Genomic DNA, 16,416 nt, shown 5'->3' with positions numbered 1-16,416 from the left:
GCGTCGGCCATGTTGCACGAACTAAGATGTCGGATGTCTGTTAAAGACGAGCTTAAAAGTTAATTTTAGAATTCGTATCTTGGTCATGCCAACGCCGATAACGTGGACACTTGTTTTCGTCATTTTGTGATGCTTCTCTTGTGGGCGGCGTCGAGAAAACAAATGTTCGTGGTAACTATAAATGCGCACAAAAAAACAAATGTTCGGGCTACAAATAACTGTGCACTAAAATAACTGTTAAGTTAGTTCAATTGAACAGGTTCTTTTTTATATAGCGCGCCTTTTGGTATTTTACTTATCGAACCTTTGGTATTTGGTATTATTATTTGGTATTTATGCGTTTCGGCAAGGCCAATAAATAATGAATTCAAAATTGTTAATTTACTGATTTTAAGATTATAAAAACCATAATAAAGTCGAAAATTATTACACATTCATAATATAACCACAATGCGCTTAAAGAATACAAAATACAATGCAACATATATTTACAAAATCAAACAAATTATTTACAACTTTGCTTTAGTAGCGCCCGGGAAGCCCAGACGATAGAGAGCCACCACAACAGCACCACCCAGACCCAGGTTGTGCTGCAGGGCCAGCCGAGCGCCGTCCACCTGACGCTTCTCGGCCAGGCCACGCAGCTGCCAGCAGAGCTCGGCGCACTGAGCCAAGCCTGTGGCGCCCAGCGGATGGCCCTTGGAGATGAGCCCGCCACTGGGATTGATCACAAATTTGCCGCCATATGTGTTGTCGCCACGATCGATGAACTCGCCGGCTTTGCCCTCGCCACAGAGACCCAAGGCCTCGTAGGTGACCAGCTCATTGGCCGAGAAGCAGTCGTGCAGCTCCACGACCTGCACATCCTGTGGCTTGTAGCCGCTCTTGGCGAACAGGCGCTCCGAGGCCAGGCGAGTCATGTCGTAGCCAGCAATCTTCATGAGGCTCTTGTCGGCGAAAGTCGATTCCGGATCGCTAGCCATTTCCATGCCCACAATCTCCACGGCCTGCTTCTCCAGACCATGACGACGCACGAACTGCTCGGAGGCCAGAATGGCGGCACCAGAGCCATCTGAGGTGGGACAGCACTGCAGCTTGGTCAGCACGCCCTCGACCACCTGCGGCGACTTCATAATCTGCTCCAGGGTGTATTCATCGCGGAACTGCGAGTAACTGGAGCAACAGGCGAACAAAAATAAATAAAGTCCGATTAAGATAAGAGCGAGTGCAGCGATCAACTGAATGGCCAATGTTCAAAGAGAGGATGGCCCCGCAAGCACGATAAGCGATAAGATAAGTGCCTCCTCTACTTATTATGCGAACGAACTTTCGACCGGGCGTTAATCAATTCACCTAAAACTTACGGATTATTGACGGAGTGCTTGTGGTTCTTCCAGGCAATCTTGCCAAAGTGTTCCGGCTTTGTGCCGTACTTCTTCATGTGCTCCTTGCCGGCATTGCCGAAGATCTGGGCAGCCATTGGACCGGCGCCGATCTCCGTCAGCTCACCCATTTCGGTGATGTGGCGCTCCATGGGATTGGCACGGTCAAAGTACTAACAACAAAGATGGTCTGGATAAGCGGATATTATGTAGAGTTCAAGGGTTGTGATATAGATACCTTCGCGGCCAAAGAGCCGCGCTCCATCTTCTCGAAGCCCAGAGCCAGCACGCAGTCTGCGTTGCCCGACTCAATGATCTGCTTGCCCAGGTACAAGGCACTCGAGCCCGTCGAACAGTTGTTGTTCACGTTGTAGACGGGAATTCCGGTCATGCCCACTTCATAGACCGCACGTTGTCCGCAAGTGGAGTCGCCATAGACATAGCCCACAACAGCCTGTTGCACCTCCTCGTACTTGATGTTGGCATCCTGCAGTGCCTTGGTGACTGCCTCCTTGGCAAAGTCCGGATAACAGACGTCAGCGCGGCGACCAGGTTTCTCGAACTAAGGCAGATCTCAATTACAGGCAAGATCAAAGGTCGCTTTAACAATACGTACCTTGGTCATGCCAACGCCGATAACGTAGACTCTGGTCTTGGTCATTTTGTGGTGCTTCTGTTGTGGTCGGCGTCCAGAAAACAAGTGTTTGGTGGACTTGCAACCGGTCGCGAGTTTACCTCTGCATTTGTGGAATCAGTTCAATTGGAATGTGCTTTCATTTTGAGCAAGTTTAATTTAATGTTCCGAACCAGTTTAATTGAGGTGCCGCCATTTTACTTGCTTGATATTTTGGTTGTAGTATTTAAGTGTTCTTTGGGTTTTTCTGGCCAACGAATAGCTGGTCACACAAAATTCCATTTTACTGGCATGCCGTTTCCAATTCCTGGTCAGCTTCAATAAGCTACAGCCTGTCCCGAGGGCAGCAATAACAATATCCATCGGAAAAATGCACATGAAAATAATTAAATAAGTGGATATGTACTACCAAGGGACTCGATGTGTGGCTATACGTATTTAAGGTGGTGGCCATTAGCCACAGAGGTCCAGTGTGTTTGCGCCAGAATATGATTTGATGCTTCAGGTAAGAGCATACACTTTTGTCGTAATTATTCGTCTTAGCCCACATATACATATAATGTCCCATTAAGTCGGAGATGGTGTCTATCCCACGTAGTTTTTTCTCAATATGCCATTTTCTTTGTAGTGTTTTTTATGAAATATAAGCAATTAAAAGTTGCCGATAGCGCGGTGTTAGCATGGTTGTCGAGTGTCGTGCAGCAACGATACCACTTGACGAAGAATGTCCGATAGTTTTTAACTATCGTGAACGCTTCGAGATGAGCGAATGAACTGCTAACTATCGATGATGAATCATTACAAATATCGAATTTTCGATTTGGCGGAGTCTATTGTGTATTTAAAATGCCAATTAGCACAATATAACTGAAAATAAGTTCAGATTTTAAATTATCAGCACGGATATTGATCTTGTATCTCAAGTTTCTTGTGAGGTTAACACAATTAAAAGCGTTTTCATCTACATTTAGGCATTTTTTAGAACATACATATTAAAAATGAAGTTATCCATATGCAAAACAGACTTTTAAGAATTTTATAAAGTTTTCAATTAAAACATTATATTATAAATCCATTTTGATAATATTGTTTCTCTTAGCACGATGACAGATTTTTGGACAGTGTAGACACTTGTAAGCCCGGTGACCAATCTGACAGCGCTTGTGCTCATCGTACTTGGCTTTCTCTGAAGTGTTTTCTGCAGTGAATACACCTTGAGGGAGCTTTACCTGCATTAGTAAAGATGTGGATGCGCAGATGCTTTGGGCTTTGGGGCAATGTGGACACTGACATGGTCATTCGTTCGAATGCGTACGTAAGTGACTTGTGAGCATAAATTTGGTCTTGAAGGCCTTTTGGCACTGTGGGCATAAATATTGTTTCTTTTTAGCATCTATTCTAGGCTCGTCAACAGCAAGAGGATCGCAAATTTCGTGGCGCTCGTGGCATTCTTCGTAGTTCTGTAAGCTTATTTCGGTTTGTTCCTCTTCAATGATATCTTCCTTATCCTTCACTTCATTGCTGCAGCCTATTTCATTATCTTGCCCGGCCAGCTCGGAGTTTTCTATTTCAACCCGTTCAGACTGGACATCAACCTCACTGTTGTTTGTGGGATGAATTAAAATGTGTGCTTTAAAGAATGAAATAGTAGTAAATATTTTTGGACAGTGTAGACATTTGTAAGCCCGGTGGCCAATATGAAAGCGCGTGTGTTCATCGTACTTGGCTTTCTCTAAAAAGTATCTTCTGCAGTGGGGACACTTAAGGGCAGTTTTCCCCTTATGAGTAGATATGTGGCAGCGCAAAATCCAGAACGTTTTAAATGTTTTCGGGCAATGTGGACACGGAAATGGTCGTTCGCTCGAATGCAAACGAATGTGAACATTGAGACTAGATGTATTCTTACAGGCCTTTTGGCACTGTGGGCATATAAATTGTTTCTTCTTAGCATCTATTCTAGGCTCGTCAACAGCAAGAGGATTGCCAATTTCGTAGCGCTCCACGGTGCATTCTTCGTAGCTGTTTGAGCTTAGTTCAGTTTGTTCCTCCTTAATGTTAACTTCACTATCCTTTACTTCTTTGCTGAAGTCTATTTGATTCTCTTGCTCGGCCAGCTCCCAGTTTTCTATTTCAAGCAACTCGGACTGGACATTTATCTCACTGTTGTTTGCGTGATGAATTAGAATGTGTTTTTTAAACCTTGTCTGATCAGAACAGATTTTTGAACAGTGTGGACATTTGTAAAGCCGGTGGCCAATGTGACAGCGCGTGTGTTCATCGTACTTGGCTTTCTCTATAAAGTATTTTCTGCAGTGCGGACACTTAAAGGTAGTTTTCCCCTTATGTTTATAAATGTGGTTGCGCAGATGCATGAACTGTTTAAAGGCTTTGGGACAATGTGGACACTGAAATGGTCGTTCGCACGTATGCGTACGCATGTGCGATTTGAGGCTAGTTTTATATTTATAGGCTTTAGGGCATTGTGGGCATATAAATTTTGTTTTTTTAGCATCTATTGTAGGTTCGTTAACAGCAGTCGTGCATTCGTCGTAGCTCTTGAAGCTTAGTTCAGTTTGTCCCTCACTGTTGTTTGCGTGATGAATTCGAATGTGGTTTTTAAACCTTGTATAATGAGTACAGATTTTTGAACATTGCGGACATTTGTAAAGCCGGTGCCCAACATGAAAGCTCGTGTGTTCATCGTACTTGGCTTTCTCTAAAAAGTATCTTCTGCAGTGAGGACACTTAAAGGCAGTTGTCCTATTATGAGTATATACGTGTGAGCGGAGAATCCCGAATCTTTTAAATGCTTTCGGGCAATGTGGACACTGAAATGGTCGTTCATCCGAATGCGTCGTACTTAAGTGACTTGTGAGCATAAATTTGGTCTTGAAGGCCTTTTGGCACTGTGGGCATATAAATTGTTTCTTTTTAGCATCTATTCTAGGCTCCTCAACAGCAAGAGGATTGCTAATTTCGTAGCGCTCCGCGGTGCATCCTTCGTAGTTCTCTAAGCTTATTTCAGTTTGTTCCTCTTCAATGATATCCTCCTTATCCTTTACTTCATTGCTGCAGCCTATTTCATTATCTTGCCCGGCCAGCTCGGAGTTTTCTATTTCAACCCGTTCAGACTGGACATTAACCTCACTGTTATTTGTGGGATGAATTGAAATGTGTGCTTTAAATGATGAAATATTAACTAATATTTTTGGACAGTGTAGACATTTGTAAGCCCGGTGGCCAATATGAAAGCGCGTGTGTTCATCGTACTCGGCTTTCTCTAAAAAGAATTTTCTGCAGTGAGGACACTTAAAGACAGTTTTTCCCTTATGGGTAGATATGTGGGAGCGCAGAATCGCGAATATTTTAAATGATTTTGGGCAATGTGGACACTGAAATGGTCGTTCGCCCGAATGCATACGAATGTGAACATTGAGGCTAGATATATTCTTATAGACTTTTGGGCATTGTGGGCATATAAATTGTTTCTTTTTATCATCTATTCTAGGCTCATTAACAGCAAGAGGATTGCAAACTTCGTGGTGCTCCACGGTGCATTCTTCGTAGCTGTTTGAACTTAGTTCAGTTTGTTCCTCCTTAATGCTTTTCAAACTATTCTTTACTTCCTCGGTACAGCCTATTTCATTATCTTCATTGCTGCAGCCTATTTCATTATCTTGCCCGGCCAGCTCGTTGTTTTCTATTTCAACCCGATCAGACTGGACATTTACCTCACTGTTATTTGTGGAATGAGTTAAAATGTGTTCTTTAAAAAATGTAATATGGGTATAGATTTTTGGACAGTGTAGACATTTGTAAACCCGGTGGCCAATGTGATAGCGCGTGTGTTCATCGTACTGGGCTTTCTCTAAAAAGAATTTAGTGCAGTGAGGACACTTAAAGACAGTTTTCCCCTTATGAGTAGATATGTGGGAGCGCAAATTCTCGGACACTTTAAATGATTTGGGGCAATGTGGACACTGAAATGGTCGTTCGCTCGAATGCTTACGAATGTGAACATTGAGGCTAGATGTATTCTTATAGGCCTTTTGGCACTGTGGGCATATAAATTGTTCCTTTTCAGCATCTATTCTAGGCTCGTCAACAGCAAGAGGATTGCCAATTTCGTAGCGCTCCACGGTGCATTCTTCGTAGCTGTTTGAGCTTAGTTCAGTTTGTTCCTCCTTAATAGTTACTTCAGTATCCTTTACATCTTTGCTGCAGCCTATTTCATTATCTTGCTCGGCCAGCTTCGAGTTTTCAATTTCAAGCAGCTCGGACTGAACATTTACATCGCTGTTATTTGCGGAATGAGTTAAAATGTGTTCTTTGAAAAATGTAATATGGGTATAGATTTTTGGACAGTGTAGACATTTGTAAGCCCGGTGGCCAATATGAAAGCGCGTGTGTTCATCGAACTTGGCTTTCTCTGAAAAGAATTTTCTGCAGTGAGGACACTTAAAGACAGTTTTCCCCTTATGGGTAGATATGTGGGAGCGCAGAATCCCGAATATTTTAAATGATTTGGGGCAATGTGGACACTGAAATGGTCGTTCGCTCGAATGCATACGAATGTGAACATTGAAGCTAGATATATTCTTATAGACTTTTGGGCATTGTGGGCATATAAATTGTTTCTTTTTAGCATCTATTCTAGGCTCGTCAACAGCAAGAGGATTGAAAACTTCCTGGTGCTTCACGGTGCATTCTTCGTATCTTTTTAAGCTAGGTTCAGCTTGTTTCTCGTTCATAGTTTTTAAACTATTCTTTACTTCTTCGGTACAGCCTATTTCATTATCTTGCCCGGCCAGCTCCGAGTTTTCTATTTCAACCCGTTCAGACTGGACATTTACATCACTGTTATTTGCGTTATGAGTTAAAATGTGTTCTTTTAACATTGAAATAGTAGTATAGATTTTTGGGCAGTGTAGACATTTGTAAGCCCGGTGGCCAATATGAAAGCGCGTGTGTTCATCGTACTTGGCTTTCTCTATAAAGTATTTTCTGCAGTGCGGACACTTAAAGGCAGCTTTCCCCTCATGATTAGATATGTGGTTGCGCAGATGCATGGACTGTTTAAAGGCTTTGGGGCAATGTGGACACTGAAATGGTCGTTCGCACGTATGCGTACGAATGTGCGATTTGAGGGTAGATTTATTCTTATAGGCTTTTGGGCATTGTGGGCACATAAATTTTGTTTTGTTAGCATCTATTTTAGGCTCGTTAGCAGCAATAGTGCATTCTTTGTAGCTGTGTAAGCTTAGTTCAGTTTGTTCCTCCTCAATGTTTTTTAAACTATCCTTTACTTCTTTGCTGCAGCCTATATCTTTATCTTGCTCGGCCAGCTCCCAGTTTTCTATTTCAAGCAGCTCGGACCGGACACTAAGCTCGCTGTTGCTTAGATTTGTGTTATCGAGCAGTAGGCTAGACTGTCTTTGATTAACATCCCGAGAACTGAAATTACCTATGGGTGTATTTGCTTTGCATTCATCTTCGGACATGTATTCCATTTGATCCTCGGGCAATTCATTCCCAGGGCTCAACAATTCTTCTATATCCATCCCGAGCCGAACTATGTCTATCTCTTCCTCTGGCATTTCCATTTTTATTGCGGATTCCATCTTACTTTTATTTAGCTTTTCGCGTTACTTCTGATGGCTTTTCTCACACCTGCGCTGGAATGCAAATGCAAGTCGTAGAGACAATAAAAACCGATCGTTCAGGTTTTCCCATCCTTTTTGGCAGTGATGACGCGAGAAGAGACAAATATATGAAATGTAAGCAGATGGCTCTGGAAAGTGAACGTGCTCACACTTTATACATACTTGCATATCTTTAAGTGTTCTATAGAATCCAAAACCAAAAATGTACATACATATATGTGGACGCGGAAACAAAGGGGACCGACGTTTGGCTCACGCTCTCACAAGTCATAAGAAATTAAAGCAAGTGCTCTCGTCTGCGCTATGTAAACAACAATTCTTGCACACTTTTTGCAATTTGTCGATTCTTTTTGCGCTTAGTTAAATATACTAATTGCAATTCTTCAACAAAAAAAGATGGACAAAATTAATGGACAAGCAATCGAATTCACTGAATGTGTCACGATAGTTAGTTTATCGATGATTATTCACCGATGACAAGCACAAAGTATCGCAATGTCAGACCAAAACACAGGCAGTTTGTTAACTAAACGCGTGCCTATCTTCGAATTCTTGGCAAGCGTATAGGTTTAGGATTATTCAGTGTTATTTACCATATTTATGATGAGTTAGTAATAACAATATTTAAAGTATGCAGAAATAAATTGTAAGCAATATTCGAAAGGTATCGGCAATTCGTAGCGAACGCGCTCATCTCTAATTTGATTATTTTGCTGCGCCCTTATCAGTTGATAGCGTTGCCAACTGTATGCAAAATACTGGCAGCAGCGCAACACGCATTTGGCAACGCACACATGTATTTCGCACAACCAAAACGAACAGCAACATATAAACACACGCCTTCTAGCAGCGGCAGTGCATAATAATAATATTGTTAAGCTATGTGCTAGACAGGCGTGCGCCTACCGAGAGTAATAATCAATTTGCGGTAAAATGCGAAGCCAGAGCACAGCAGAGCCAGCAACAGATGCAAAATGTACCAATGACAAAGAAACTGCCGTTCCTGCTGATGTTGCGGAGCCTTCGCCTTCGCCGTCGCCGTCGTCGTCAAGGTCCGCGTCAAAGCCGACTGTACAGCGCGGCCTGAGCACAAAGGTGGCACTTGCACGGCTGCACGAGGACATTGAGAGTGTGCTGCTGGAACATGAGAGGGCCACCTCCGCAGAGAGGTAAACACGACCACAATCAATGACCTTTAAGTGTGTTATAACAATAAGCTCATTCCTATAACTTTTTCTTTTAGCTGCCATTGTAAGTTGCGTGCGGCATTCACGAAGCGTTACGACAGTCCTCTGGGCTGGCTGTCCATTGGCACAACGGTGTTGACCAGCGGCGCTCTCCTGATTACCGGCATGTACTGGCCCGCAATTTGTTTGCTGGTCATTCTGCTGCTGGATCTGTATGTGGTTATCAGGGAGAGCAATCTGCGACGCACGGAGATATTCCGGAAGACACGGCATGCATTGGGCGAACTGCGTCTGGCCGAACAGCATCTTAGCGAGAACTGGCATGCAACGAACTATCCACATTTGAGCAATCCGATGTCGCCGTGCGTCTCGTTGCAGTGGACCTATCGCGACGGACATATTGTCAACCTGCCGTGGGCGTTGCTGGTGCGCGGCGATTGCATTGTGCTGCGGCCGGGTCATATATCGCCTGGTCCCTGCCATGAGCTGCAGTCCAAGCGATTTTTCAATGCCAGCGAAATCTATGGCGTCTCCGCAGCACAGCTTGGTGATCCGCCTGTCAAGCCCATGGCACGTGCTCCGCTGCCGGATCTGGTCTGTTGTCTGGAACGCACACCCTATCTGGATAACTTGCGTTTATGCCTGAAGAACTCACTGAAGCGGCCGCCCACCATTTACAATCAACAACGCTATCTGGTGTGTAGTCTCTCGTACATCTTGCTATAATAATTAATAATACTTTTTTCGGCTGGCCACAGCTGGTCACCAAGTACATCCAACAATGGGGCTTCATTAGCGCTTTGATCATAACGCTTTTTGCGGGCCTGCTGCGTCTGCATGGCTATGGCCTGGCCACGGATGAGAAGCATAATTGGCGTCATGTACTGATTGGTTCGCCCGCGGCTGCTGTCATTCCATTGTTGCCGCTTGTTTTTCCACTGCTCTGGATATCCATGAATTTGTGGGGCATTGCGCGACTACAGTGCTTCCTGAAGACGCCACAGGCCATACTGGAGAAGACCACTAGTAAATCTTTTGAGGATTTGGACATAGATACACCCGGCTATGATTATGACAGCATCTCATTGATGCGCTCCAATGTGCTGCGCATCTGGACGCAACTGTGGCAGGGTGATAGCGAGCTGCTGCCACGTTCAGCGAATCTGGTGCAGGTGCTAGGCTCCATATCGGCGCTGTGCTGTGTGGATAAAAAGGGCATATTATCCTGGCCAAATCCCACCGCCGAGAAGGTCTTCTTTTTGCACAACACCGATGAGGAACCGCCAGATGATGGCAGCCAACTATCCGTGTCAACCGAAAGCGACAATGTGAACGATGCGGAGAACAAGGAGCGCGGCATTGTCGCCGAAGTGCTCGATCTCACACACGATCAGCACTGTCCATTTCGCCTGGAATTCGATGATCACGAGTGGAAGGCACACATCAAATCACTGAAGCCTTTGGGTAGGTATCGAACAAATGTGTATTGCATAATAGTTGATGTTGCTTTGTTATACACTCGAACCAGGTCTGGCCATTTTATTGAACACCTGCTCGCCGCTTACACATGAGCACTATGCACAGTTTTGTGGTCACGTCAGCGCCGTGGCGATGCTCGACAAAGATTTGGTGCCCGTAACAAATCGGTATGCGATGTTTGAGTCCAGTATGAAATGCCTATTGCATGGGTACGTAGTTCATTGCCATCAAAGTTGTTAGCCCTGTTTGCTTTAATCGAAACCAACATATTTGGTTTTTTTTTTTGTTTTTGGAACAATAATCGATTATATATTCCATATATTATCCATGCATATATTTATATATGCATATGCGGGAAATGTGTTGCCCACAATGAAATTCGTTTCATTTTGTTGGGGCAACTATTTTTCTCTCTTTTTTTTTTTTTGATTTTTGTTTTGATTGCAAAACACACGACACTTCAATTGGATCGATAAGCCCCCCATAGATATGTTTATATACATATAAAATATATACTATATAAACAAACATGCAATTGGTAAAGTTATACAACTCTTAAATAAATGTATTTTTGATTTCCTCCTATCCCAAAAAACAGCCTAAGCCAAATAATTTCTCAGCAAAATTGTAATTATTTCACTATCAAATCGAATTGGCTTTCTTATTTTGAGCAAATTATTTAGCTGTGTACATAAATATCCTTCGCCATCTAAAATTCAGCAAAACCTAACAAATTACCAGCTCCTTTTTTTTTTGATTTCACTAATTTGATATTTTTTAATATAACATCATTTTTGTACACATTAAATTAATTGATTTAACTTGTTTTTGTTGTTGTTGTGTCGTTGAGTGTACACTGTACTCATAGTTTGTTAATGAAAACGCACTTTCGTCCCACCCATGCGCCGCATCTATACTTAATTGGCATGCTATTTTAAGTAACAACAAGAATTATTATGTTGCCAAGAATGCTTAAATATATTTGGCCCCCATCTAGACATCTACCCAACCCCATATGCTCCCCCCTCCTATTTTATGTATTACGCTTGACTGACTGCCTGCATGCTCGCAACCAACCAACCCACCCATCCATCCATCCACCTTCACATGTCCAGCAGTTGTAACCAGTTCTAATCGGGTTTCTCTATATACATATATTATGTACAATCTGTTAAACCAGACGCTGTCTGTGCGAGCTAGCCAAACAAATTGGCTTCACCGATCATGCAACGGATCGCTTTGCCCTGGAGGGTCAACTGGCCAGCTATAGGCATTTGGTAAGCCCACTTGACAACCTTCCTAAGTTTTAATAATAGAACAATAGAAGCTGTGCTCATCAAATTGATACTTGTGATAGCCGAAAGTCGGCACCATATTTCTAACTATACAATCCCATATTGCCTGAGCTAGCTAAGCAATAAAATGTAATTAAAAGCCTGCCACGGAGCAGAGTGTGTTAACTAAAGCGCTTACATCAGCTTAACATTTCAACTGTTAGCGATTTCATGTAATAGCAAAGTATGTTAACATGCACAGTTATTTGCCATTAGAAAATGTTAATAACATTTGTTTTAAGAAAAATAGTTTAAAAAATATTTTAAATAACTTACGTTTATTTGAAATGCCTCTTCATCTACGTCCATTTACTTTACAGCAACCGGATGTGGTGCGTCGGGACATACGCTTTGCGCGCCAGCTGCAGCTGTCGACCAAGGTGAAGGTTCCATTTCCGCACTCCTTGTCGGTGGTGATGCGCGAGAATCCCGGCGGCTATCTGTCGCTATTCACACAGGGCACCGCGGACATTATACTGGACTGTTGCGATGATTTCTGGGACGGCAAGGATTTGCGACCATTGTCGCCGCAGGATCGCAAGCGTGCTTTGGACTTTTATCAGCGCAGCGCACTGACCTCCTACTGCACTGCGTTCGCCTATCGGCCGCTGCGTCATGGTATCCATGGAGCGCTGAGCGGACCGCTGCACAGCAACGGTCAGATCGCATATCTGGAGCTGCCGCCAGAGTCGAAGCTGCGCATGCAGCATGTGGACAAGTCGCACTGCGATTTCGAGGGCGGACACCATGTGAAGCTGAGTCACAGTATTAGCACCGACTCGCTGCTCTTTTCGGAAAGCAAGGATGAGGATTGCAACGATGTGGAGGGCTGCTTTGAGATGCAGTGCCATCAGGTGTTCATTGGCATGGTGACCATGCAGTATCAGGCACAAAATGACATTGTCCATTTGGTGGAGCGGCTGGAGCGAGCCTGCATACGCTTTGTGCACTTCAGCAAGGAGAACGAGTTGCGTTCGCGCGTCTTCTCCGAGAAGATGGGCCTCGAGTCCGGCTGGAATTGTCACATTTCGCTGCTCAGCGAACCGGAACCGGAGCCTCAAAAGCTGGCAAGCAGCAAAGCCAAGGATACGACGGACCATGGGCCGGGCAACAGCAAGTCGCTGAAGAATGCGGGTAAAATGCATGAGAACCATACAACCACCAACAAACCCACCATAGCCACCATTGCCACCAGCACCACCATCACAGATAGCGTTGCCATTCATCCATCCAGTGAACAGGTCATGTACATCCAGCCATCCGATGCAGTTGATGCAACGGCCACGCCCATTGTTAAACAGACTACCGATATTGTAGGTGATCCAATCGATGGCCCCAAATTGAGCTATTTACTCGAGCCGCCCAACAATTTAGAGTCCTCGAAAACGTTGAGTTGCTCAGCGCCCGGTGCCATATCCAATCCCGATGAGTGCAACAATGCCCCAAACGAGCATTCAGATGCTGCCGATGAGTTGGTTGCAGGTGGCCAGCCAGCTGGTGCAACCGTCGATGGAGAACCGAATGGGGAACGGCATAAGCAACGGCATTCACTGGACTCGGCCATGGATGAGAATTGCCGTTCGCTGAGCACGCTCACAGAGAGCACGGATCAGAGTGCGCCGATTAACTTTGATATGTCGAATCGGGCAAAGTTGCCGCGCGGCATTGAGAATATACGACCGCATCTGGAGCAGGTGGACAATGTGCCGTTGCAGGTGTCGCTGTTCACAGACTGCTCCGCGGAGGCGACACGCCAGATGCTGGACATTATGCAGTCATATGGCGAAATTGTTGTCTGCCTGGGCAGCTCGGCGAGCAATGATAATGCCAACATCTTCTTGCAGGCCGACTGCAGCATTGCTGTCGAACCGCTCTATCCGCAGGTGTGCCAGGATGTCGATGCCTACACGGAGGCCAATATACAGCACAATAAGCTACACTGGCAGCGTCAGTGTCAGGGCAAATCTTCAACCATGGACGGACCGTGCGAACAGTTGCTGGAGTCTGGCGCACGCGCCATGCAATCGCCCGCGCACACCGTCTCGCCCATCTATTTGAGCCGGCTGCTCAACTCGTTGCCCTGCTCGATAGCCATTTGTCGCGACGACCCGCTTTCGCTGGTGGCCATAATTGAACTGTCACGCCGCTTCTCGCTGGGCCTGTGGAATTGCATACAGTTCTGGGCCTGCTGTGCCGGCTCCATATCCATATTGAATGTGCTCTGCGCGTGCCTCTCACTGCCGCCGCTGCTAACTCCGCTGCTGGGCATCTATTTGATGTGTGTTCCTGTGCCATTGATTGCCATCTCGCTGGCGCACATCGATCTCGATCCGAAGATCATGAATCGTGCGACAAGCAAAAAGCAAACCGAATACGATTCACGTGCCTTTGCATTTGTCATGTGGTGCTACGGCTGCAAATTCCTGGTGCCCGTTCTGGCCGTGGTAAGTATTCCTGCGATTCCCTTTCAATATATATTTTATATAAATAACCTGATTCTGAAAGCTTGTTGGCTACTGGATGTGCATGACGCAAACGTTGTCCGGTCGCCTGCTGGACGATAGCTCTGATGAGCTGGAGGACATAGAGGCTGCTGAGAACGAAGCCGAATTCTATCAGTGTCTTTATATAGCGCGCAGTTGTGCTTTATTTGCTGTTCTGCTGCATTTTGGTAATCATAATACACAGTTGATCCAGCCAATCAGAAGGTATTCAAGTTTCTCCCTCTCTCTGCTTTTTTGCAGTGCTCGTGTCCTTGTCATTTGTGCATCGTGATCATGCGCTCTGGCAGCGCAATCCTTTGCGGAATCACATATGGGCGTCCACGTGCCTGGTGCTGTTGATGTTGCACGGCTTCGTCTGTGGACTGCAAATGTTGTTGGATGAGTCGCTGGAGCAGCTATTGCCACAGCTCTGGCTGCCCATTCTTGTGCTATTTGGCAGCAGCTTGCTGAGTCTCATCATCAGCGAGCTGGCCAAGCTGCAGGAGAACAAGTGAGTGCAGCTAACAAATACTTGCTTGAGTTATATATTTAATCAATGTTTTATGCTTTTGCAGAGTGAATGCGCGCTATCAGCGTCGGGCGCGACTCGATTTTGGCACCAAGCTGGGCATGAATTCGCCATTCTAAATGTAACCAAAACGAAAGACTTGGTAGCTTGGTGTTAGATGTGCCAAGGCTCTGTATATATCCTAAACCAAACGCTTTCTAATAATTACTATTATTATGTTGCTTTAGTACATATTGATTGATAATTTAATTCTTTAATGTGCCTGTGAATAAGTTGTTTTAATCTATTATTTAATGTATGCAACATTTTTAATTATTTGTGACATCCGCATTTCATGTTAGCTTTTAAAATGTTCGATTTTATTGTTGCTTGTTCCAATGACAAAACTTCTTGTACTAACATTTAAAAGACTTGCAATTATTATATAAATTATACATATTTCAAATAAAGACAACTGCGTGTAAATAAGTAAAAGTTATCGAATGAAAATATGTACTATTTGTCTAACGTATTTCTGCCTGCGTTCTTCTTTCTATGCTGCTATGTACTTTAATCCATATTTTTTCATAGAATCTGTAAATGAGCTGCGTCAATAATCTATGGCACGCCTGACCGGGTGTTAATCGACGCCGGCACGCAATTGCTGTGGCCATCTTTTGACCCACATCCATGGATTCTACGCAGCGATGTCGTTGACAAGTGCCCCAAGGGCTTCTTTTGTAGTCAAGAAATCTTTTAATTTGGCTTGTGTGCATGTAATGCATTAATCGCTGTAGCTATCTTGGTGTTTGATATTAATTAGCAGCTTCTTTTTCGAGTTAAGCAGCTCTCGACTTCATTCATGTGCGGCCAAGGGCCTGAATAATTGAGGTTCGACATAAGCCAAGTATTTTCGAAGCCCTGCATTGACTTTAAACTTTAAAACTTGAAGTGAGCAGGCTGCGGGTTCAAATCCACTGTTGCTGAAGGCCTTTAAGTGTCTAACAATTCAATTTTTGGTCGGTTTTTGTTGATCTTTTTTTAATAGTCTTGTTATATTTAGGGTCTAAACAAACCCATTTTTCCAAATATTTTGTTGTATTTTAATAATGCAAATCAGTTTATATAAAGAACTACTTTTAATAAATTACCTGAAAATGGTTTCAGGTGAACATTTAAACAAAATTTTGTTCCTTTTTTTGTCTTGAATAAGAACGCCGGACGGATTTGTCGCCAAATAATCTAAATAAAAGAAAACAAAATTTAAAAAAATCGAAATTCGAATTTAGAGCATATTTTATTATAGAAAATGTAAGCTTGAAGGCTCAAAGAAATTTAAGTTGATAAAAGTAGAAAAAGAAGGAAACGCAATTTTGTAAAAGTTTGTTCTAAAAAGAAAAAACTTGAAATGCTTAAAGAAATGTGTTGAAATTTCAGAAAATTTATAATAGGTGTAAAAGAGTATATACAGGTATTTATAAGGTTATTAATGAAATTTTATAATAAGTGTATACAGGTATATATAAGGTTAACTGAGCTTATATACTAACTAGTTCGTTAGTGTTGTGGGCATTCTTGCTGTTAATAAATCTGTTGCTTTCTAATTGGTTGCAAAATTGCGGACACACGCCCCAGTCGAGGCTTTGACGGACTGTGTGAAGAGTTGCCCAGAGATATTTTGGACACGCCGCTAAAGAACATAACGGCAGATGCGATCCCATATGTGGAGTAAGAATCAATTAACAC

At 43.7% G+C, this 16,416-nt stretch overlaps 3 protein-coding genes across 6 annotated transcripts; 1 reads left to right on the top strand and 2 right to left on the bottom strand.

The window, feature by feature from the left end:
- Positions 1 to 424: 424 nt before the first annotated feature.
- Positions 425 to 2,136, bottom strand: LOC115760218 (non-specific lipid-transfer protein). Its single transcript, XM_030701470.1, has 4 exons — positions 1,999 to 2,136; positions 1,621 to 1,944; positions 1,365 to 1,555; positions 425 to 1,173 (listed from the first exon to the last, which is right to left on the bottom strand). The coding sequence occupies exons 1-4, from the start codon at positions 2,041 to 2,043 to the stop codon at positions 510 to 512; spliced, it is 1,224 nt and encodes a 407-aa protein (XP_030557330.1). The 5' UTR covers positions 2,044 to 2,136; the 3' UTR covers positions 425 to 509.
- A 1,157-nt stretch (positions 2,137 to 3,293) lies between these two features.
- LOC115760217 (zinc finger protein 91-like) lies at positions 3,294 to 7,650 on the bottom strand. The gene has a single exon (XM_030701469.1). It carries the CDS (start codon positions 7,635 to 7,637, stop codon positions 3,312 to 3,314), a length of 4,326 nt encoding a protein of 1,441 aa, XP_030557329.1. The 5' UTR covers positions 7,638 to 7,650; the 3' UTR covers positions 3,294 to 3,311.
- A 696-nt stretch (positions 7,651 to 8,346) lies between these two features.
- Positions 8,347 to 15,158, top strand: LOC115760215 (transmembrane protein 94-like). Of its 4 annotated transcripts, XM_030701467.1 has the most exons (10): positions 8,593 to 8,848; positions 8,923 to 9,562; positions 9,625 to 10,330; positions 10,395 to 10,554; positions 11,526 to 11,622; positions 12,000 to 12,813; positions 12,997 to 14,123; positions 14,185 to 14,350; positions 14,424 to 14,673; positions 14,738 to 15,158. In XM_030701467.1, exons 1-10 carry the CDS (start codon positions 8,613 to 8,615, stop codon positions 14,808 to 14,810), a joined length of 4,269 nt encoding a protein of 1,422 aa, XP_030557327.1. In that variant the 5' UTR covers positions 8,593 to 8,612; the 3' UTR covers positions 14,811 to 15,158. The 4 variants fall into 4 exon arrangements, with proteins under 4 accessions (XP_030557325.1, XP_030557327.1, XP_030557326.1 ...); XM_030701465.1 differs by having other exon boundaries at positions 8,347 to 8,848; positions 12,000 to 14,123; XM_030701466.1 differs by having other exon boundaries at positions 10,395 to 10,512; positions 12,000 to 14,123.
- The last annotated feature ends 1,258 nt before the right edge of the window (positions 15,159 to 16,416 follow it).

The sequence above is a fragment of the Drosophila novamexicana genome, unplaced genomic scaffold (assembly GCF_003285875.2).
Source record: "Drosophila novamexicana strain 15010-1031.04,08,12 unplaced genomic scaffold, DnovRS2.1 tig00000387-arrow-pilon, whole genome shotgun sequence".
Lineage (NCBI taxonomy): Eukaryota > Metazoa > Arthropoda > Insecta > Diptera > Drosophilidae > Drosophila > Drosophila novamexicana.
The sequence above is the reverse complement of the archived record's forward strand: the minus strand, read 5'-3'. Positions and strand labels throughout refer to the sequence as shown.

Excerpts from the sequence above, each read along its gene's own strand:
- LOC115760218 (XM_030701470.1), bottom strand. The coding sequence starts at position 2,043 with ATGACCAAGACCAGAGTCTACGTTATCGGCGTTGGCATGACCAAG. Across the intron at positions 1,556-1,620 it reads GCGGCTCTTTGGCCGCGAAG|TACTTTGACCGTGCCAATCC; the intron begins GTATCTATATCA and ends CTTTGTTGTTAG. Across the intron at positions 1,174-1,364 it reads AAGCACTCCGTCAATAATCC|TTACTCGCAGTTCCGCGATG; the intron begins GTAAGTTTTAGG and ends CTGTTGCTCCAG.
- LOC115760217 (XM_030701469.1), bottom strand. The coding sequence starts at position 7,637 with ATGGAATCCGCAATAAAAATGGAAATGCCAGAGGAAGAGATAGACATA.
- LOC115760215 (XM_030701465.1), top strand. The coding sequence starts at position 8,613 with ATGCGAAGCCAGAGCACAGCAGAGCCAGCAACAGATGCAAAATGTACC. Across the intron at positions 11,623-11,999 it reads TGGCCAGCTATAGGCATTTG|CAACCGGATGTGGTGCGTCG; the intron begins GTAAGCCCACTT and ends TTTACTTTACAG. Across the intron at positions 14,674-14,737 it reads GCCAAGCTGCAGGAGAACAA|AGTGAATGCGCGCTATCAGC; the intron begins GTGAGTGCAGCT and ends ATGCTTTTGCAG.